The sequence below is a fragment of the Vombatus ursinus genome, unplaced genomic scaffold, assembly GCF_900497805.2.
Source record: "Vombatus ursinus unplaced genomic scaffold, bare-nosed wombat genome assembly UNPS02015175.1, whole genome shotgun sequence".
Classification (NCBI taxonomy): Eukaryota; Metazoa; Chordata; class Mammalia; order Diprotodontia; family Vombatidae; genus Vombatus; species Vombatus ursinus.
This window is the reverse complement of record NW_020954953.1, coordinates 6,484,533-6,508,822: the sequence shown is the minus strand read 5'-3', so window position 1 is coordinate 6,508,822 and position 24,290 is coordinate 6,484,533. Positions and strand designations below refer to the sequence as shown.

General features: G+C 41.0%; 1 protein-coding gene across 3 annotated transcripts in view; it reads right to left on the bottom strand.

The window, feature by feature from the left end:
• LOC114031525 (synaptojanin-2) overlaps positions 1–24,290 on the bottom strand; it is a 143,526-nt gene that overhangs the window by 89,076 nt on the left and 30,160 nt on the right. For all 3 annotated transcript variants that reach the window (XM_027846650.1, XM_027846651.1, XM_027846652.1), the window contains exons 2-3: positions 20,936–21,022; positions 5,372–5,642 (exon numbers count right to left, since the gene is read on the bottom strand). In XM_027846650.1, the coding sequence (XP_027702451.1) occupies positions 5,372–5,642; positions 20,936–21,022 (358 nt within the window). The remainder of the gene's footprint in view (positions 1–5,371; positions 5,643–20,935; positions 21,023–24,290) is intronic.

Genomic DNA, 24,290 nt, shown 5'->3' with positions numbered 1-24,290 from the left:
ACATTTCCAAAACAAAACTCATTATCTTTCCCTCCACAATCATCCCCTCTTCCCACCTTCCCTATTACCATTAAGCAGAGAACCATCCTCAAAGTCACCGTAGATGGCAACCTCAGTGTCACCCTTAAATCTCAAAAATCAAAATTCAAAAATCAAATCCTCAAATTTCAAAAATTTCAAAAATTGCTCATCCATGGATCTAATCTGCTGCCAGTCTTATCATTTCTACCTTCGCATCCCTCCTATCTGTCTCTCTCTCTCTCTCTAGTTGGCCACCATGCTAGTTCAGGCCCTCATCACTTTTTTGCCTTCACTATTTCCACAGCCTTATGGTTCATCTCCCTGCCTCAACTCTTTCCCTAGTCCAATCCAACCTACAGTCAGCTGCCAAAATAATCTTCCTGAAGTATACGTATGACAATGTTAACCAATTATTTCAAAGACTTCAATGGCTCTTTATTTACCTCCAAGAGCAAACACAGTACAAATGTTCTGTTTGACATTTAAAGACCTTCACAATCTGCCCCCTTCCTAACTTTCTAGTTTCCTTACACTTCATTCCTTTTCACAAACTGATCCAATACAATTGCTCTTGTTGAGTCATGTTTCAGTCGTATATGACTCTTCCTGACCCCATTTAGGGTTTCTTGGCAAAGATACTAGAGTGGTTTGCCATTTACTTCTCCAGCTCACTTTAAAGATGAGAAAACTGAGGCAAACAGGGTGATGTGACTTGCTCAGGGTTATGCAGCTAGCAAGTGTCTGAGGGCTGTATTTGAACTCAGGTCTTCCTGACTCCAGGCCCAGCACTGTATCCACCAAGTCATCTAGGTGTTTGTTGACTAACAGGATCATGTATAGACTAGTACTCTACCTATAGATTTAAAGCCGGCAGCTTAGTTATTACCTAGTCCAACCTTTTCCTTTTGCCAGTGAGGAAACTGAGGTCCAGAGAGGGAGAAGTGTCACAAAACCAGAAAAATTGCAGAGAAAAGATTTTAGAACCCTGGCTCCAAAAAACAGGATTGCACTATAAAAGGCTGCCTCCCAAGACACTTTATCTCAGGAGCAGCAATGGAATTTGTGTCAAACAGGATACTGAGATAATGCACAAGGGGCAGCTAGGTGGCTCAGTGGATAGAGCTCTGGCCTTGGAGTCAGGAGGACCTGAGTTCAAATCCGACCTCAGACACTTGACACTTACTAGCTGGGTGACCCTGGGCAAGTCATCTAACCCTGACTGACTCACCAAAAAAAGCAAAAAAAAAAAAAAAAAAAAAGAAATAATGCACGTAGTGGGCTTGGGTTGGTTCACTTAGTAGCCAGTTCTAAAGATGTCTACACTAAATTCTTATAATCTGGTCTGATCAACTAAAGGATTTTTTTTTCTTTAGCAATAGCACAGAAGTGCAGGTTACTACCAACAGTGAGTAAGCAAGGATGTGCTGGGTGTGTACCTTAAATATCTGCTCCAATTCACCCAATTCTTGGCAAAGAACATTACCGGTAAGAGGGCAAGGCCTCCAAAAAACTCCGAGTTCCATCAGGCCAGCAGTGACTGATGACAGCTGTTATCATTTGATCTTATTTCACAACTTCTCATTTGCAAATGGGCCAGGAAAAAGAGTAACCCTTTGCCAAATGTAGGATCCTCATAGTATAATTTCTTAGTCACATCTGTTGGCACTCTGTAGGAACACAGGCCATTTTCTTTAGGGAGAAGAAAAAGCAGATTTATTTAGGGAAACAAAGTTTTGAATTTCCCTCTAGGACTTGATTGTAAAAGTAATTATTATAATTAACATTAACAACAATAGCTAGCATTTATATAACTCTTCAAGGTTTGCAAAGTGCCTTATAAATATCATCGTATTTTACCTTCATAATAATAGGTGCTATTTTTAACCCCATTTTACAGATGAGGAAACTGAGGTAGAAAAGTGAAGTGACTCTCTCAGAGTCATATTGCTAATAAGTCTGAGGTCAGATTTGAACTCAGTTCTTACTGACTCCAGGTCCAGAGCACTCTCCACTGCTCCATCTATCTGCGTCATATCAGGTGATAATTTTTAGGTACCATGGTACCCAGGGGCAGCTAGATATTACAGTGGATAGAGCACCAGGCCTGGAGTCAGAAGAGCTCAAATCTGGCTCCAGACACTTACTAGCTTAGCTGTGAGACCCTGGGCAAGTCACCCCTGTTTGCCTCAATTTCCTCATCTGTCAAATGAGCTGGAGAAGGAAATGGCAAACCACTCCAGCATCTTTGCCAAGAAAACCCCAAATGGGGTCACAAAGAGTCAGACAGGACTGAAAATGACTAAACACACATGGTTTCCAGACTAAAAAGATTATATTAACCAAGAGAGCTGTTTTCCCTTGTTCACTTTACCTGGTGGTGATCCTCTGAGTATGGACACCTGCCTACCAGTGATTCAATGGTTGGTCATGGAATGCAGGACTAGGTCATTTCACTGGAGAGCTCAGCAATGGTTTCCACTTCGGTGGCACCTCTACCAACCAATATACTCCCAGTAGGAAGTTTTGACAATGGCAACCCTCCATCTTACTTTCCTTCTATAGTACAAAGCACAGAGAAGCAGGGTGGTCTAATGGAGAGCTAGCCTCACAGTCAAGAAAACCTGGGTTCAAATCTTGTCTCTCCCATGTACCTGTTGTGCATCCCTAGGCACCATCTCTCAGTCCCCGAGCCCAGTGACTCCCAAACACTTCGCCTCTTGCCCTCCCTCAGTGATTCTCAAAGTGTGGGCCCGGGACTCCTCTGGATCTTCAAGATCCTTTCAGGGGAGTCTGTGAAGTCAAAACTATTTTCATAATACACTAGGACATTTTAATTTTCAAGACAGTAAATATCACAGATATAACATAAACAAAAGCTCTGTGGGATCCTCAATGATTTTTAAGAGAATAAAGGAGCGAGCCAAGATGGCAGAGTAAAAGCAGTGACTTGCTTAAGCTCTCCCCCAACCCCCTCCAAATACCTGTAAAAATGGCTCTAAACAAATTCTAAAGCAGCGGAACCCACCAAAAGACAGAGTGAAACAAATTTCCAGCCCAAGACAACCCGGATGGTTGATCAGAAAGAGAATAAAGGAGTCCTGAGACCAAAAAATTTGAGAACCACTACCCTAGACAATTTTCTGTGTGCATGTAGTGAATTGATTACTACCTGCTTATTGCTATTGTGAATGATGATAAACTGCTGGACAGGTGTTGATCTATGCTTGTAGGGAGGGCTTTCTCACCAGGAGTTCACTATCCCAATTAAATCATAGGTCTGGTTTAAAAAAGACCCAAAGCTTCCAAGTAGATATCTGATGAGTGAATCCTATCCTTTTCCATGAAGTGAAGTCCCCATTCTCTGATCTCCTATGCAGCACTTAATGTCTCATTTTGATGAGAAATCATATTATTTTATATTGTTATTCATATGTCCATATACTTTTCTAGGCAGCTGGATGCCTGGGTGGATAGAGTGCTACGCCTAGAATCAGGAAGATCTGAGTTCAAATTCAGCCTCAAACTCTTACTGCCTGCAGAAACCTGGACATGTCACTTAACTTTTGTTTGCCTTCATCCACTGGAGAAGGAAATGGCAAAGCATTCCAGTATCTTTGCCAAGAAAACCCCATGAACGGTATGGTCCACAGGGTCTTGACTGAACAACAACAGTAACAACAAACACTTTTCTACCAACCACAATGTTGGTACATGAGAATTATGCAATCCAATAATTGACAAAAACAAACAAAAAAGTGACATTGAGTTGTAAAAGTTCCGAGGACATCTCACAGCCCTTCTCATTCCCAAAGGGGCTATAGAGATGTTTTCGAAAATTGTTCTATCTCTCACAATCCCTTGGCCCCATCTGCTTGAAATGGCAACAATTTAGAGGCCACTGCCTTTAGCCCTCAGGCCCAAGTCTAATGCTTTCTCTTCCCAACATACTCTATGGGCTGCCTTCTGGTACTTTAGAACTGGTTGTTCAAAGGTGTACCATCTCAACAAATACTTTGAAAACTAAAGAAACATTCCCTGACCATGATTAGAAAATAGCTATGGATACACTGGATTATCACACTTCACTATACAATGCCTAACAGAGAGCAGGGATGTATAGAGACCTAAGGCAAAGTTGTTTACTTACTAACGATAGCAAGTCTAATTCCTCTTCCTATATTTTTTTATATGAACACTAGGAAAACAAAAAACAAGTACTATTACTGAACTGCATCATCCTACATTACATGGACTATATCTTGATGTTTCAAATACTCCTATAAAATGAAATAATCCACAAAAGCAAGAATGGATGCCCCAACATAAGTAATGTCTCTCTGAGAGTCTAAACAAAGAGTTAGTCCTCCACAGGAATATATAATTTATTTAATGCAGTTTACAGACATTAAAGCACCTTATGGATGTTAGAAAGTCAATCAACAATCATGTCTCGAGTGTTTACTGTGGGCCAGGCACTGTGCTAAAAGCTGGGGACAAAAAGACCAAAATGAATCCCTGCCCCCAAAGAGCCATCACAACCAATATTTAAAGCCTTGTTTCAGCACATCCACCACAGAGCAGCTTTAATGTGGCCCAATGGACAAAGCCAACTACCAAGGAAATGTCTGAGAAGAACTGGAATCTCAAGAGAGACTTGGGGCATGAGGTAAACGGGAGCACTTCCCAATAAGAGGAATTCTAGGCTTATCTTTCATCATCTTTACTTAAAGTATGTGACCACTTTACTAAAGAACCAGAGGGAAAGGTACCACCATCAGTTAAAACCTATTGCAAGGGGCAGCTAGGTGGTGCAGTGGATATAGCATGAGTTCAAATCCATCTTTAGACACATAACACTTACTAGCTGTGTGACCCTGGACAAGTCACTTAACCCCATTGCCTAACCAAATTTAAAAAAACAAAACAAAAAAAAAAATCTACTGCATTACCGGCACAGGGCCCTTTTCAAAAGGCTACATATCCAAAGTCAATTTCTTTCAGAAAAGCTAAATATAAATAAAAATGAAAATCATCAATTGCCAATTAACTGAGCTTATGGATGAAAGCCGTGTCCCTTGAGGACAGGGGGCACATTTTATTTATCTTTGTATCTCTCCCAGAGCCTAAAACAGCGTTTTGTGCATCATCATCATCATTTAAATAAATCTTTTTTTGGATGCACTGAGTTTGCCGAGTAGTGGGAGGAATACAGACCTGTGTAACATTCCTCCATGAATATTCCATAAAATAGGTATTTCCAAAGCAAAAAACTAAGATTTGGCTTCCAAAATAACTGCTGCCATTGCTATTTGCAAAAGACTAAAGCTGAAATATAACACAAGGTACTAACCAGAAGAAGGAATTTCCCAACTCATAATTGTCATCACCCTGCTTTTGGGCTCGGACAGTCAGGTCGAAGTTGGAGCCGGCATTTGGCCAGGAGAAATAGAACATCCCAGAGTTAAGAATTTTTTTCAGTGCAGTGAGACGGTCTTCTTCCTTGCCATCTTCCTGGAGTGGACAGAAATCTATTGCAGTGATTTTATAGATCTCAGCATCAAGAATTCTTCCCACCGATGTACAGCCTGTCACCAAGACCAAGAAGCTCAGTTGTTTGCCACCTAGAAAGTTAATCAGAAAAAGAAGGATTATCTGTTATTGCTCCCATGCAAGCAGCAAGACTTGATAAACATGGACATAATAGCCATAAAAATATGGTCACACTGTTATGGCTACTGTGGCACCATTTTTGCCCCCCACTCCCATCCCTTTAGGAGTAGAGCATGTTATATCCCCCCAGTAGAGCATAAACTTGAGAGCAGGAACAGTTTTACTTTATCTTTGCATCCCCGGTAGAACTGGTTTTTAATAAACATATGTTGAAAAGAGGGTGTGCCTTATTTGTTACACAGGAGGACATCTATTTAGTAGTTGGCGATAAAGATATTTTTGTGATAAAGAAGCAAAAAAAAAAAAGAGAGAAACATTGATAAAACATTTAAAAATACAAAAACAAAACAAAACCCTAGGTGTCCATTGATTGGGGAACAGCTGAAAAAATATGGCATAGGAATGTAACAGAAAGTTGCTTCACCATAAGAAATGGCAAATATGAGAAACTCAGAGACACATGTGATATGGTTGTTTGAACTAAGAGAGATGAAAGCAAAATAATATTACACAGATAATATACACAATGGTTACAGTATTGGAAATGAAAACACTAAATGACAGCTAAAATCAAATTAAATGCAATGACTAACATCTGTTCCTAGGACAGGCAATGAAACACATCTCCTTCCTCTCATGGATGGGAAGGGAAAGGGAAGTATATACTGACAGACATGCTTCAATGTCACTTGTTTTTAATTAATTTTTTATTTATAAGGAAGAAAGGATTTTTGGGGGGGTGGGAATTAATTGGGAAGTAACTGTAAAGCAAAAATATTCAATAAAATATTTTAAATAGATAAACACTGAATGGAACAACAGAGTTCTGCTAACATAGCAGAGGGCATGATGGAGCAAGTAACCATGTGAAATCCAAATGCAGAGAGCACATGTAAGAAAAGAGAACCCAGAGAACAGAAGCATCCCCCATGATTGAAAGGAAAATAAGAGAAAGCTGAGCCAAAGGAGAGGCTCCTCCTATGGAGGAAGTCTCCAGAGATAAGAAGAAAAAACAGAAAGGATTCTGAGAGATCCTGAAGCCAGAGAAGAAAGTGGAGATAGCTCAACTGTGTGGCTGTAGACCAGCACCCAGCCTGGGAGGGTACCTTGCAAACCTTGGGGACCCCAATGGCCTTGGAAGAACTGTATTCTAGGAAGTCCTCAGCTGGAGCCAGAGGCATCTAGGATGTACACTTTTAATGGCTGAATGGACTCTCTGTCATATTAAGCAATTTACAAAATTGCCTTGGTTCTCTTTTTTGCACTTTTTTTGCATGTTTATATAACAAAGTTACACTTGATTTGCAATTAATATACATGCACAGGCACAGCTGGGTTGCCCAGTACAGAGATTCTCCCAGGATTCTGAGTTGAGACCCTGAGACCATCAAGGGAAATATCTTTCATAGATGACTTTTAACTCCTGCATGATGATTGGACATATAAAAAAGAAAGGGAAGACAAATGGGCCTTAACCCAAGCAGTCTGGATTTGAAATTAGAGGACATGGGTTTTACATCCTGATTTTGCCACTTAATCCCTTTGTGATCTTGGGCAAATCACTTAACCTCACTGGATCTTAGTGTCCTCATCATAAAACAAGGGAGTTGGACCAGATGACCTTGCAGGTCACCTACTAACTCAAATATATGATCCCATGATCTTTCATCTACCCCCAAAAAGTAGATATATGTCTGGTCTGTCCATAAGGGTTTGTCTTCAACCCAATCTATATTCAGAAGACCATCCCTGGTGAGAAATACCTTAGAGTTATTAGTCCACTTGTTCCAGCATACTCTTATCTCATGTGGTTGGTTTTTTTTTTAAACCATATTAATCATGTTATGAAAGAAGACACAGGCCCAAGGTGGGGGGGGGACACAAATCGTATGCTTCAATCTACGTTCAGGTGGCATCAGTTCTTTCTCTGGAGGTGAATAGCATTCTTCATCATGGGTACTTCTCTTGGATCATTGTATTGCTGAGAATAGCTAGTCATCATACAGTACTGTTGCTATTTGTACAATGTTCTGGGTCCACTCACTTCACTTCGCATCAATTCATCTAAGTCTTTCCAGGTTTTTCTGAAATCAGCCTGCTCACCATTTCTTATAGCACAGTAATATTCCATTACAATCACATACCACAATTTGTTCAGCCATTCCAGAATTGATGGGCATGCCCTCAATTTCCAATTCTTTGCAATTACAAAAAGAGCTTCTATAAATATTTTTTGTACAAATAGGTCCCTTCCCCTTTATTTAAAAAAAAATCTCTTTAGGATACAGATCTACTAGAGGTATCATTGGATCAAAGGGTATGCAGTTTTATAGCCTTTTGGGCATAGTTCCAAATTACCCTCCAGAATAGATCAATCAGTTCTCCTGTGGTTGTTTTGTTTTTGTTTTTTAGAATCAATAGAATCCCTTGTCAGGACAAAAGAGTCTATGGACCACTTGTCCCATACACAACCATGCAATGGAATTAATAGGAAAAAAAAATGCTACTTTTTGTGAGATACTGGCGAGGCAATATCCAGTTTTTATTCATTCAACAGATTTATGAACAGTGCCCACTATGTGCACCATAAATATTGGCAGGAGATACCAGAGAAACAGGACAATGTCCACCCTCCAAGAGCTTAGACTGTACGTAATCAATAAGACAATGCATCTTTTCATATACATCGATATTAAATATATTGATACACAGATATATTTTGATATTTAAATGAATTTTTTTCAATTAACAAACATCTATTTTCTCTACCTTCCTACTCCCACCATTAAAAAAAAACAACAAAAAATCTTTGTAATAAATATTCATAGTTAAGCAAAACAAATTCTTGTATTGGCCACGTTAGAAAAAAAGACAATTTTTATATAAAAGTTAATTATCACTATAAGGCAGTATGATTAAAAGTCAAAGGGAGCAATATGGACAAGAAGAGTTCAGAAAAGGAAACGATCACTCTGTGGACTAAAGTCATTTAAAAGGGCTCCATGGAGAGGGTAATGCCCGAGTTGGATCAGGATAAAAATGCATTGGATTGGAAAAAGCAGGGAAGAAGGATCTTCCAGAGAGGGGGACGTTACGAGCCAATGTATAGAACAGAAAATAAGAACATTGTATTTCCTAAACTAAGATAGTAAGACTGACTTGGTTAAAGCAGAGTATGCATGCTGGAAAATAACAGGAAATAAAGTTGGAGAGGTAGGACAGGACTCCAGAAAAAAAGAGGTCAACATTTAAATGTATGCCAGAAATAAGTTATAACAATAGCTTGCATTTACATGTTGCTTTACACTTTAAAAAGGAGGAAACTGAGGAGGGAAGGTTGGGAGTATAAGGGACTTGTCTAAGTCATAGAACTAATACAACATACCTAATAAATAGAACTGAATAGTGAAAAAGTCACAAGATCAGGCTAACAACAAGTAATCGTAGTAGGATAATGTAATTCTTGTTGAGTCATAATAAAGCCAGAGTGCGCTTGGCACAGTGCCTAGAACACAGTAGGCACTTAATGTTTATTGATTCTAAAACTAAAGCTATTTTCATTTCATCATGCTCTTTCTCCTATTATATCTATAAGACATTAAAAGACTGAAGGAAGTTCTAGCGTCAAAGAACCCAGGTTCAAATGCCTACCTGTGACCTTGGGCAATTCACTTAACTTCCCTGAGTATCAGAGAGGTTAAAATAAGAGTTGTTTCTGATGGCCTCAGAGGTCCTATCCAGCTCTAAATGGCCCAAGGAATCACCTGGCAGGTCTTTTGCAGATTTTATTCTAAGGGCCAGGAGTTGAGAAAATCCTGGGAGTCTAGACCAGAATTTAGATTTTTGTCCTGATGTTTCTCTATCTTGGACTGATTATTCTTTACTGAACTCCTAACTCAATCCAAACCCCTTCTTTCACATCCTAAATGAAGCAGACAGAATCCCTATGAACTCCCACATAGCACAAGCAGAAATGAATTTCAGAATTATCAACTACTCAGTAAACATTTATTGAACACCTACTAAGCACCAGGCACTGTGCTAAGTGCTGGGCGTGCAAAGAGGCAAAAGACAGTCCCTGCCCTCAAGGAGCTTGCAATCTAATGGGGGAATATAAAATGCAAACAAATATATACAAAGCAAGCCATATAGAGGTGAAGTAAGAAATAATTAATAGAGAGAAGGAACTTGAATTAAGAGAGATTAGGGAAGGCTTCCTGTAAAAAGTGAGATTTTAGTTGAGACTTAAAGGAAGCCAGGCAGTTCGGTAGTCTGAGCAGAGAGATAGCATTCCAGGTACGGGAAGTCAGCTAGGGAGACTGGAGCATAGCTGGGGATGAGATGAGAAAAAGGGCAGGATCACACAGTTTGGTTAGGGCCTTCATTTTATTTTCTGTTAAGAGTCAGACCCACTTCTTCAGGATTTGGAAATCCCTCCTCAAAACAAAGAATCTCAGAGATGCTTAAACGTTTCTTCACTCCTAAAAACAATTGTGTTGGTATGGGGCAGCAGCAGTTAGGGAGTGCAAGAAAACTCAGGCCAGGAGACTGATGGAAATACGAATTTTAAATGAGCCCTAAATTAAGAGCTTAGGACTATTACAGAAAAAGTGAAACAGACTTCATTCTAGAAAACAGGTAGGGGTTTCCTTGAAGGCTGGTTTCCAAATTAAAATCTGAATGACTATTAGGAAGCAAATGTTTTAATAATCTCAAGAAATTCCTGTTTATTTTGATTGACTCAGGAGGCTATCTTAGCATAGGTAAAGAGGACAGTTTTTAGAAAAAAAAGAGGGGGGGAGGGAAATTGTTCTAGATAATCGAGCAGCAAGAAGGAAATCCCAGTTGTCCTAGAATGCTGGAGACAAGATTAAATACTAGGAAGAACAGTTCTCCTTCCCAAAAGAAAGGCAACAGGGGAAAGAAAACTAACTATGCCTGGCCTTAAGGAAGTCACTAGGGCCTAGTTTTCTCATCTGGAAAATAAGAGCATTAAGCTAGGTAACTGCCAAGGTCTAGGACTCTTGAGAAACCTAGATTGAGTTCCCCAACAGCAGCCCCAGAGAGGAGCTCATTATTCATTAGGGTCATTATTCTTAGAGCTGGAAGAAACTTTGGTCATCATCTGTTCAACCTCCTCCTTTGGCAGGTGGGGAAACTGAGGCTTAGAGAAAAGTAATGTACCCAATGCCACCAAGTTTAATAAGTAGCAAAGTCAAGATCCTAAATCAGGTATTTTGATTCCTCCAGGGGCATACTTCTTTTTTTTCCATATTGCTGCTTTCAAATGTAACCACCAAAAGTGGGTGTTTACAAGTTAAAATCATAAACTGAATGACTAGAACCACTGCCTAAATAGCTTTAGTGCGGGAGGAACCTCAGCCTCCCCCCCCCCCAGTTCCCACTTGTGTATTTTAAACACATTTCCTGGCAGCTGGCCAGACTGGAGAAGCATCCCAGGACCTGAAAGGTGCTGCAGAGCCAGAGGTTTGAAAAATAATGTGAATAGCCCAGAGTAGGGAAAAAAAACCTGGTACCCTCATGTCAGTGGTAAAGTAATAACAAGTCCAGCCTTTTACCCATTAGCCTCTAAAAGGATCAGAGATGGTAATGGGTCAGAAGCCAGGAAGCCAGACAAGAACCAGACTCATCCAAACAGAGGGCACAGCCAAAGGGGAAGAGGTGCCAAAATCTTGGAAAATGGTAACTAGGGTATCTACGCAAACTGAAAGGGTAGAAAGGGCTAAGGGAGATGAAAAACAGACTCAGTTTTAATAGACTTTCTGCTTAGGGAAGGCCCCAGTTCCCAAACTTGGCCAGGTGAGGCTTGCAAGTAGAGGTCAAAATATAAGCATCCAGATAGAGTGAGGAGGACCATGTCTACATAAGCAGAGCCTAAAAAGATCTATTTACATAGCCCTGGCCAATAGCTTTGGTCATTTCCATTTGGCCACCTCCATCCCCCTCAGATCCTATATGTGAATGATAACCTCAGCTCCACAGGCAAAATTCTCTTTGCTCAAAGGGTTGTAAACTTGTTTCCTAGATTCTTCTATTTAAGATCTTCAGTCAAAAGCAGGGAGGGATAAAAGGGAAAGAACATTTATGAAGGGCCTCATTTGGTCTTCACCACAACCCAGGGAAGGCAGTCCTAATAATATTCCCAAGAGAAACTAAGGCAGATAGAGGTTGACATGTCTAGGATAGTATAGAGAGAAAGTCTGAAGCCAAATTTGAATTCAGGTCTTCCTAACTCCAGACCCAGGACTCTATCCACTGCTTCACCTAGCTGCCTCTACCATATTTCCTCAGAACTCCTTTGAAAATGGTCTGTCTGCAAAGATAGGGGAATGACTAAACAAACTGTGGTACGTGAATAAAGTGAACTATTACTCTCCCATAAGAAATGATGAATGTGATTAATACAGAGAAACAAAGAGAAATAGAACTAAAAAACCAATATACACAATGACCACAGCAATGTATGTGGAAAGAATAATAACAAAACAACTAGAACCAAATTCTATGAAATTGATGATCAAGCTTGGCCTCAAAGAAGAGGTATGACAAGGCACCTCCCTATTCTCTTTACAGAGATGGGGAGACTTGGATGTAGAGCATGGCATACAAAGTAGGACTTCTTCAACGTGTGAGTTGGATTTGCTTAACTGTTTTTTTCCCCCTCTACTCTTTTCTTTGTAGGGGATGACTACATGGGGATATGTAGGTGACGTGACAACAAAAGACATAAATAAAATTTATTTTTAAACACAGAGGAATGGTCTCTCTGGGAGTGAAACTGACCTCTCAAAGATCATTTGTCATTTCCACTACTGGCATGGGGGTTGGTGATACCAGCAGGCACAACGCAGGCTTTGTTTATTCAAGAACAATGTTGTAAGTGTTTTGCATAGCTATACCCTCCTACCTTCTGCCAGTGGTCACACTGTCTTATATTGGTGGTGATGACCATTTAGGCTTTTTTCCAAATCCCTTCAATGTGTCCAAGGACCACATCATTCTCTTGGCTGACACTTCAGCTACAAGGTTTAAACAAAAGATTCTCACAGGGTACTTTAACTTTGTTGTTCTTCAGTTGTTTTCTTCTTGTGACCCCATTTGGGGTTTTCTTGGCAGAGACACTGGAGAGGTTTGCCATTTCCTTCTCAGCTCATTTTACAGATGAGGAAACTGAGGCAAACAGAGTTAAGTGACTTGCCTGGGGTCACAAAGCTAGCACATGTCTGAGATCTGACGTGAACTCTGGTCTTCCTAACTTCAAGTCTGGCACTCTATGCATTGAACTAGTTTCCCCCTCCCCCCAAAAAAAAGTTTTCTTCCTTTCCTTTTGCAGAATCATTATGTAATTATCCACTTAACACCCAACATTTATAGAGGTCATTCATTTCAAGATACTGTAGACAGTCTTACTTCTATTTAATTCTAAAAGTGAATATATCAGACACAAGGATTTTCATTTTAAGGTGACTTTCCCACTAGTGTCTGCCCTAAAATCTTTGAACTTTAAATTACCCATGTATTACCTGAGCTTCTCAGTGTTCCTCTACCTTCTCCTGAGATGGCTTTTTTTGCCCTCCTACCACTCTCCTCCACCTAACAGATTTTCAGGAAGATTTCCCTGCCAACCAGTTGGTCTTTGGCCCATCCCTTCCCTTGCAACCTCTAAGCATTCTGGGAAACACCCTTCTTTTGACCATCCACATTCAAGGTATGTCATAAAGGTCCAAACCATTCACTGCTGTACCCTGCCATTAGCACACACAATGGAGATCTGTGATTTGCTAACAGACTAGTTATATAAATCTATTCTATCAATAATACCACCCTGTATTTGGACAGCTGTTTATATTTTTCAGTATTTTCACCCGAAAGCAAACTTTCAGATAAGTTAAATATTATTCCCATTTTATAGACGGGAAAACACTCAGTAAGGTGAAGTGACTTGCCCAAATGAGTGGTAAAGCTTTAACCACTTGGTTTTAATTCCAAAGCTTTTATTTTTTCCCTTACATTCCCCCTGCCACTGGAAAAAAAAAGAAAAATAAAAACAAAATTCTGTAACAAATTAATAGAATAAAGCAATATAAATTCCAATATTGGCCATGTCCAAAAATGTTATGTTTCATTCTGCAAATTACTCTATCAGCTATCAGGAGAATTCCTGTACAGCAAGAATTCTTCATCACTGGCTCCCTTAAATCACAGTAGATTATTGTACTGATCAGAGTTTCCACCTCCTCCAAAATTTTTCATTTTTGCAATATTAATGTTACAGCATAAATTGTCCTTTTGGTTCTATAATCACTTATCTCAGCCTCAGTTCACAATTATTCTTGGGTTTCTCTGAAACCATCTTTTCCTCATTTCTTACAGTATAAATATTACATTACATTCATATAACATAATTTGTCCAATCTTTTCCTAATTGATGGGTAGGCACCCCTTTAGCTTCAGGCTCTTTGTCACTATGAAAAAAAGAGCTGCTATAACTATTTTTGCATCTATCGGACCTTTTTTGTCTTATTTCTTTGGGGGTTACAGGCCTAGTCTCACTCTCACTTCCAATGTTTGCCCTTCATAGGTCATAGTTTACAGCTCACAAAGCCCAGCCTGGTTGGTTTCTTTGAAGCTCTGAGTGATCAGACAGGTCAAGGAACATGTGTTCCAGGCTGCTTTCAAGTCCAGATACTCAGCCTAGTAGGCCTTTAGATTGTGGCCTTCCAAGCCCCTCTCGCCATTATTTTTGAGCTAACAACAATCCCTTCAGCCTGGAAACCCTATCAGAGTAACCCATCACCAAAGAAGTTGGCCTCTAGTGTACGATGCAAAGATTTCCTCTTCCAGACCCCTTGTCTGGCTTTCAGTTTCTCTTCTCAATAATTGCTTGCTTCAGGACCAAAGTCCAATTTTATTCTTGAGTGGAGGGACAAGAATGGCAGCCCCTCCAGGAGAAAACCCCTTCTACATTTCTGTTAGTTGGAAAAATTTAGGTCTTAAAAATGTGAACAGGACAGACACCCCAGAAACACAGAAACAATTGGCAGTCATTTAAATTCGACAAATTCATAATAAATGTCAATTCAAACAGTCAGTCAATGAGCATTTAAGCATTTATGTGCTAGGCACCGTGCTAAGCAACAAAGAAAGCCAAAATACAGTCCCTGCCTTCCTGGAGTTCACATATCAATGTGGGAGACAATATGCAAATAACTATGTATAAACCACACACACACACAAACCATATGTGTATATATACACATATGTGTGTGCAAGGAAGAGGAAGAATACCCCCTGCATCCCAAGTCCATATATAAATATATAAATATATCTATTTACAGAGTGTGTGCATATACATGTATATAACCATATGTATGCATATTGTGTACATAGATTACCTCTCATTTATAAAGTATGTGTATGCACACACACAGGTATACACACATATACATGGAAGAATGCCTTCCAGGGGGGCAGCTAGGTGGCACAGTAGATAGAGTTCTGGCCCTGGAGTCAGGAGGACGTGAGTTCAAATCCAGTCTCAGACACATGACACTTACTAGCTGTGTGACCCTGAGCAAGTCACTTAACCCCAACTGCCTCACCAAAAAAAAAAAAATATTGCCTCCCAGCTACAATGTATACATATGCATACATATATACATATACACACACATATATTGGGTGTATGTTAATATTATAAAGCATTTAGCACAGTGCCTGACACATAGTAGGTACTATATAAATGCTAGTGTTACTGTTATGATGATATACATATGTATGTACACACATACACACCCATACAGGTAATATTGGAGGGGATGCACTAGCACAGGGATCAAGAGAGGCCTCCTACATAGGGCAGGATTTGAGCTAAACCTTGAAGAAAGGCAGGAGGCAGAGCTGAGGAGGGAAAGCTTCCCAGTTATGGGAACAAAGAGTGAAAAGCCCAGAGCCTGGAGATGGATGTTCCATGCAAGGAAGAGTGAGGGGGCCAGTGTTACAAATGTAAGAAGGGGAAATCCAGCCTCAGACCAAACACTTGACCCTGGGCTGTGTGACCCTGGGCAAGTCACTCAACCCCAATTTTCCTAATAAAACAAACAAACAAACAAACGTAAGAAGACCAGAACAGTAGGAAGGGGCCAAGAGTTTAATGCAGAGGGCATGAGCCTGCTGTGAAGGAGCTTAGTAACCAATGGAAGGTGGCAGGATATGTGCACAAATAACTTCCCTATGAAGGAGAATGTGATAAGTGCACAGAGGGTATAGGTCAAATGCTACAAGAAATTGGAAAAGGAAGAGACAGAAGCCTTCAGGTGATGGGAGATGACCAGGCAGATGACTCCTAAAATTGTATTTCAGCCCTCACCTCTCTCCTGAACTCCAGTAGCACATTTTACATCTCAAACTTAAAATGTCCAAATTAGAACCCATCACCCTATTCTCCTCCAAATTTCCTTATTTCTGTTGAGGGTACCAATAGACACCAACAGTCATCCTTAACTCTTTTTTTTTGTGGGGGGGGTGGGAAGTAATCAAAGTTAAGTGACTTGCGCTAGTAAGTGTCAAGGGTCTGAGGTCATATTTGAACTCGGGTCCTCCTGACTCCACAGCAGGTAATCTGTCCACTTCACCACTTACCTGCCTCGCCTCCTTAACTCTTCACTGTCCTTTACCCCCCATACACAGTCAGCTGCCAAGTCTTAGTGATCCTACCAGCACATCTCACATTCACAACCTTCCTTCCACCAACAGCCAGTCTCCTAGCTCAGGCCCTTATGCTTCTGCAGCCGCCTTAGGTGCCCGGCTTCTGGATGCTCCCCCTTCCAATTCATCCTCTCTAAAGCTGCCCAACCTTCCATGATTCCAGACTGCCTCCAGGATAACACAAAGAGTCCTCGGCTTGGCATTCAAAGCCCTTCCTTCCCGTGTTTATTTCACAGTGCTCTTCGTCATTTTATATTCCCTCCACACTGGCCTACGATCCACCACGTATGATGCTCCTCTATCCCTCTGCACAGGCTGGCCCAACCATGCAATCCACTTCCATCTTACCTCCCTCCTGTTAAAAACATCAGCTTTCTTTAAAACTCAATTCACCTTCTAGCTTTTCTTGATCCTCTGGGTTGTTTCGTACTATCTCTTTCCTCAAATTACCTTGTGTTTGCCCTTTTGTATATTCTAGTAGGGCTTTATCAGAACTAGGACTGGAAAGAAAAAAAGGATTTCAAGAGCCTGAGGTGAGGATGCATTCCATGCTTGAGTGATGCCCTACATAGAGGAAAGGCAGGGCAGGAGGAGAGCAGGAATTCTTTATCTAGCTTGACTTAAAATATAAAGTGCTAAAAGGGGAGTGAAGCGAAACAAGGATACAAAGGTTAATTGGAGTCAGACTGAGGAGGGCCTTGAATCCAATCCAATAAGTATTTATAAAGCACCTACTACGTGCAACTACACTAGGTTGTTGTTTAGTCAAGTAGTCGTGTCCAGCTCTTCGTTCTTAGCAGGGGTATTGCCATTTCCTTCTCCAGCTCATGAGGAAGAAACTGAGGCAAACAGGGTGAAGTGACTTATCCAGTCACACAGCTAGTGTCTGAGGTCAGATTTGAACCCAGGTCCTCCTGACTCCAGGGCTAGCACTCTATCCCTGCGTCCCCTAGCTGCCCCAGGAGGGGGAAGGAGGTAAAAAAGACAAAAACAAAACATAGTCCCTGACCTCAGGGACATTCTAGTAGTGGATTCAATGGATAAATACATATGTGATTATTTCGGGAGGGAGAAAGCACTAACAATTAGGGGGATCCGAGACGGCTTCCCAACGTGGGTAGCACATGAGCTGAATTTTAAAGGAAGCTAGAGATCCTAACAGGCCCAAGTGAGGAAGGAATGTATGTATTCCAGACTTGGGAGATAGCCTAAGCAAAGGTTTTGGAAGACGCAATGCTGAGCCAGGGGACAGAATAAGAAATGTGTCTTTTATTTGTCTGGCATTGAAAAGTTTTGTATGATCAGAGAAGATTATGTAAGCAGCAGTGTACAGGGGGGATCAGAAGAGGGGAACGTGGGGGAGGAACACTGGTTGAGAGCCTGTTACCATATTTCAGGATCACAGCTCAGATGGTTGGAGTCATGGTAGAAAAGAAGAGCAGGATAGGTTAAGTCAGAGGACATCAAAGATAAAATATCAGTATCAAAGATAGAAACCAGGATTTGGCAATTAACTGGATATGAGGAATGAGGGAAAGGGAAGAGTCAAAGAAGATGGAGATTTTGAGCTTGAGTAATTGGTATGATGGTAAAAATTGGGAAGTTGGGAAAAATAAGGGAGGAGCTCAGTTTGAGACACATTGAGTCTGAAATGATGGTGGAACAACCAGGCAGCAATGCCCAGCAGGCAGGTGGGGATGCAGCACTGATACTAGTTCTGTGGGTCTTCTGAACAGAGAAGTTAACCAAAGCCATGGGAATGGATGAGTTCACCAAATGAGTCAGTGGAGAGAGAGAAGAGATGGACCAGTGCATTCAGGGAAAGTTGTTGTTCAGTCATTTTTCAGTCGTGTCCAACTCTTTGTGACCCCCTTTTGGGGTTTTCTTGGCAGAAATACTGGACTAGTTTGCCATTTCCTTCTCTAGCTCATTTTACAGATGAGGAACTGAGGAAAGCAGAGTTAAGTGACTTGCCCAAGGTCACACAGTTATTAAGTGTCTGAGGCTGGATTTGAACTGAAGTCTTCCTGACTCCAGGGATGGCATTCTATCCACTGTACCACCAAGCTATCCATATTTCTCAATAAGGAAAGAGAAGATAACTATTAATCAGACAAGAGGACATGTCAGTCAGATAGAAAGCGAACCAGGGAACAACAGTGTCATGGTAGCCAAAGGAAAAGAATATAAAGAAAAACAGAGAGGTCAACAGTGTCAGATTCAATAGGCGAGGATGAAAAGTGAGAAAAGTCAGTTTAGAGGTCATTTATGATCTCAGAGAGAGGTTTCAATAAAGTATGATTGGAAGATAAATTTCAAGGAGATTTAGAGTTAAGTATCAGCAGTGAATGTAGACTGCTCCTTTGGGGAGTTTACTGGTGCCATCTTGTGAGTGTGTGTGTGTGTGTGTGTGTGTGTGTGTGTGTGTGTGAGAGAGAGAGAGAGAGAGAGAGAGAAAGAGAGAGAACAAGAGAGACAGAAAGAGATGTAGGATAAAAGCTTGTGGGGATAGCAAGGTAGACAGTTTGTTTTTTGTTTTGGGTTTTTTTTTTGTTTGTTTTTTTAAGGATAAGGGAGACCTGAATATATTTGTAGGTAGCAGGGAAGGAGCCAAATGAGAAGGGAAAAATCAAAAATAAGAGAATGACCAATAGAACAAGGTTCTAAAAGAGATGATGGTAGCATTCTTGGCAAGAAGGATCACCACCTAATCCCGTGAGACGGTACAGTGGAGGAGGAGAAATGTAAGAACAAAGAGGTTTTGAGGTCTAAGAGTGGAGGATTGAGGGAGCTGATGTCTGGTGACCTCAATTCCCTTCTAAAGTAGGAGGTAAGGTCATCTGCTAAGGGAAAAGGGAGTGGCATGGAACTGGAGGCTTAAAGAAAGAGAAAACTTGGAACAGCCTCTGAGGGACAGGTTACAGTTGAAGAGTAATTATCCCATGTCAGCAAAACCTCCAGAAATGTAGTGAAAAACACATGACAAAGAAAAGTAGTTGAGTTGGGGTTTTTTTTTTTTTTTGCATGAGTTTTTTTAAAAGCCATTCATTTTAAAACATCTACTACCTGACCTGTGTGTCCTGAAACTTCTGGGATGTGGAGGGAAGGAGAAGGGGAGAAATCCTTAAATCTAAGGGGGAACAGTTCACCACAATTCCCACTTTTATTTAATCATAGTTACTGAAATGGAACTGAGATAAATTAATAGCCTAGACACTGATCTTGGTCATGTGAAAGGAATCTGTAGCCCCCTTTTCTTTGCCAACAGACCGAGAAAAGATAATGGGTAGGGGCAGCTAGGTGACACAGTGGATAGAGCATCAGCCCTGGAGTCAGAAGGACCTGAGTTCAAATCCTCAGATACTTACTAGCTGTGTGACCCCAAGCAAGTCACTTAACCCTGACTGCCCGGGAAAAAAAAAAAAAAAAGATAATGGGTGAAAACTGGGTGGATTCCAGATAACTAAGATAGGACCTATTTCTTGAGCTGATTCAGTAAGCAGGGAGTGAACCTGTGGTACAATGGACCCTGAAGAATCAGTAATATATGGTGCAGGTACAAACTGCTTGGTCTGTACTAGAAGTTACTGACATGTTGAACTACACACCCTATGACCAGTTTATTCCCAAAAGGCAGTATGCTTGAAACACTAGTTTATAAGAACAGCAACAGTAATGACGTTTGTACAACAATTTACATATATTATTACATTTGAGCTTCAAATCAGTCCTATAACATAGGTTTCATAGTATTATCCCCATTTTATAGATGAAGAAACTGAGGTTCAAAAATGTTAAGTGCCTTTTTCCTGGCCACACAGATATCAAAGGTAGGGTTTGAACCTAGGTCTTCCAGCCTATCTAGTGCTATTTCCCAACATTTTTATATCTTCTAGGATCAGATAAAATTATAAACCTCAATTCCCATCCCCCACCCCGGCTCTAAAACAGTGTTTCTTTACCTTCATTTTGTAAATCTGCATTTCTGCTCTTCACCTCCTACCACATATATAATCCCTACACCACTCCCATCTCAGCTCCTCTGCCCTCCAAGTTAGCAGTCCTGCCCATCAACTCTGTCCTTCATCTGCATCCCCTTGGTGGCATCTTCTAATCCTACAGATGCCACTCAAAAAGCCCAAAAGCCCAAAAATCAACAGGGCTGCCCAGACCAGGCTTTTATTTGGGTGGAGGATGGAAGGAAGTTCTGTTCTCCACCACGCCAGTCTTGTCTCGCACCAGCCTAAAGCTGTTAGCTGCCTATGATCTACAGAATAGATAACGATGATCCAGATTCAGCCATTCTCCCCCTACACCCTTCATCTGCACTAAGATTCCAGTTTAGTTTTCTAAAGAAATGCCAAAGAGGTTTGACTACAGCTGCAAAATAAAACAGCTAGACCCCGTGAGTCTTTCAGATCTAATGCAATAGGTGCTATTTATTTGCCCAACTATTTGCGGAGTACACTAATGCACATCCTGATTCCTGTCATTTTTAACCTGAACGGGCACTTACCAGATATTAACCTGAGCTCGCCCAGGCAGCCGTAAGCATCTATGAGTTTCCCATACTGTCCTTTAATTACCTCCTTTTCTTCTGGAGCTGAGGAAGAAACAGAATAAGCATCCACGTTAGTCTGTCGTTCAGGGTTCATTCAGACTGCAGTGTGTTCCATCTGGCTTCCCTCCCACTCTGAAAGGGGGAAAAAAGGAAAAGGAAAAAAAGAGAAACCAGACAATAGCACAAAACGGGTGGAAGTTTTTTATGATGGTAAATTATAGCGCTGCAAAGTGATAGGAAATTCTCCTGAATGGCTGGATGTTTAGAAACCCAGACCTGCTCCTAAGGAAAGAGAGAGGTAAATCCCAAATAAGGCCCACTCCACCCTGACTCTTTCTTCAGACCAACGGAGCAGACTCCTCCCGGGCCTCATACTGTGGGCTCACACTATAACACAAGCACACGCCATATGTTCAAAAAAAAGGGGACTAATTTATTATTAACCATTTTGGGCCCTCCTTCAGAAAGAAATAAGGGCTGGTGATTTAATCCTTGAAATCACCAATTCAGTTTTAATTTACCTCCAATGTATCAGGGGAGAAAATAGGTAGTCTGCAAATGAGAAGAAGAATGTCACATTTCTCCCTCCTGCCTCCCCTCCCCCCCCAATTCTGGGACAGACGGTAATCCTAGGCTCCTCTTACTCAAATCCTATACAAACTGACTCTCTCCAAGCTGGCCCCTGCCGGGACCATTAACAATTGCTGCCCCCAAAACCCAAAGAGATTACCTGGCTTAAAAACAGAAACAAGCAACAACAGTAACGACAAAAGACCAACTTTGCTGTCAAGTGGGGCAGATGGAAAACATCACATCAAGTCCTATTAAGTACAAGGAAGATAACCTCAAAAAATACTAAATCTCAAAGAGAGAACTCAGACTTTCCACAAAAAGCTAAGAACCAAAGGATAGACAAAAAGTAAATGAGAAAAAAAAAAGTTTTTTGAAATGCACAGCCTTAGCGAGAGGTCATCCAGAATGGCAACCAATAGAATCACTAACATTTTATCTCTCCCTCACTATGCCCCTTCTCCCCCCACTCCCAACACCTTATTCAAATGTCGAGTCTTATTGATTGTACAATATCTCCAGTATCTCTCCCACAGGTCGTCTTTTAAATCACACACACACACACACACACACACACACAACCACACACGCGAGCGCAGACAGCTAGGTGGCTCAGTAAATACAGCACTGGCCATAAAGTCAGGAGGATCTGAGTCCAAATCCGGTCTCAGAGCAAACACTTGACACTTGTTAGCTGTGTGTGACCCTGGGCAAGTCACTTAACCCCAATTGCCAAAAAACAAACAAACAAAAAAAAACACTACTCCGGTAAATCTGTCTCTCTCTCTCTCTCTCTCTCTCTCTCACACACACACCCTTCTTCATCCATGCTTCTCACCTAGATTATTGCAATGGCTTCCTATATCAACTTTCTTCCCTCTCCAATCCGCCTTCCCCAAAGCTGCCACAGTGATATTCCTAATCTTGACATCAGAAACAAAGCACAGTGTGACAAGTCCCTCTGAATCTCAATAAACTTCAATAACTCACTATTAATCACCTCTAGGCTCAAATACAAACTCCTCTGCATGGCATGTAAAGCCCTTTAGCACCCCGCTTCAACTTAACCTTCCCAGTCTTATTATATATTTCTCTATTCCCCTACTTTTATTTCATGGCCCAGTGAAACTGGCTTCCTTGCAGTTCATCACCCATGACTTTCCATCTTTCATCTTCATGTGTTAGCACTGTTTGTCACTGTCCCCTATGCCTGGAATGCACTCCCTCTTCACTGTTCTCAGAATTCCTAGCTTCTTTCAAAACTCAGCTCAGGGACCAGCTGGTACAGGAGAACTTTCCTAATCTTCTCAGCTGCTAATGTCCTCCCCAACCCTAAAATTACCTTGTATCCACTCTGTATTTACTTTCTTATGTCCAGTACATGTAGTTCTCACCCTCCCGCAATACAATCTAAGCTCCTAGAGAGTAAGGTTTTTTTAAGTTATTGTCTCTTTAGCCCCTGTACCTGGCAAACAGTAGGTACTTAATGCATAATTTATTGATTTGACTACCAAGACGTTAGGCTCATAACCTCATGTTAGAGATTGCCATATGCTTTCCAGAACACCTTACATCCTATGTTACCTCGGCAAAGGCACGGGCAGAGAACAACCTAAGACAGAGGCAGATAAAAGCCAAAAATAGAATTGTAAAGGAGACGATTTTTGATTGGAGAGTTGAAGGCATTCTCATTCCCTTCAAAGTCCTTCCCACCCCAAGGAACCAATCTTGTGCCGTCAGTTATCTAAAAAAAATCTAGGAGGACCTAGGGAACCATGGTTAGCTCCCATCCCTTGGAACTCCCTCTCCTTTGGTTGATGGTACATCATCCTCCAGCCACTGGGATTTGGAGTCCCTAAGAGAGGCCATTCTTCAGTATTAATTTATCTTGAGTTAAGGCCTGGAAAGATGAAGAAGCTCTTTCATTCACATATTTAAATAAATTAGTATAATGAATTAACTTTCAACCCAACTCTAAGCTATGGGAATTGGAACAGAGACAAAGGAGAAGACGGACTGACTTGGAGTGCCAGAGGGCTTGTCATAGGGAGCTTAAGCAGATGTCAGAAGGAAATAGAAAATAATAATTGTGAGCATTTATATGGTAATTTAAGGTTTGGAAAAATACTAAATCATTTTCTCCTCACAACTACCCAAGTAGGTAGGTAGTTTGTTGAACTGAGGCTAAGTGATTCACTCATGGTCACACAGCTAGATGGTGTCTAAGGCCAGGTCTTCCTAACTCCAGGTCTAGTGCGCTATCCACTGTACCACCCAGATATCTCTGGACAAAGAATGGAAGTGGGAAGACTCTCAAGTCAAAAAAGGCCTGTTCAGAAATTTTTCTAAGATATCACACTAGCCACTCCCTTTCTACCTCCCAGAGGCCTGATAAAAGTCAAGTCAATTTCTGAAGTTAGGGAACTCTAGGCTAAATACCTTTATAGAAGAAAGGGAAATTCCACATATTCATCTTCTTGTCTGGTAAAGCTGACAATGTTTGCTTGGGGTGCAGTGGGTCAAATGGATCCACAGACAGGATAGCTATGGAAACTCACTCTAGGAATCAGAGAAGAGACTCCAGGTATAGACTGTTCATTTATTTGTTTGCTATTATCTCCACATATTTTAAGCTGAAAAAAAAAATGTTTCTCAATACCTCAATTCACAAGCAACATGGTTGCTAAGCCTTTCCCGGTTTTCCTTTAAACTATTACAAAGTTTTTGCAATTTTGCTGAG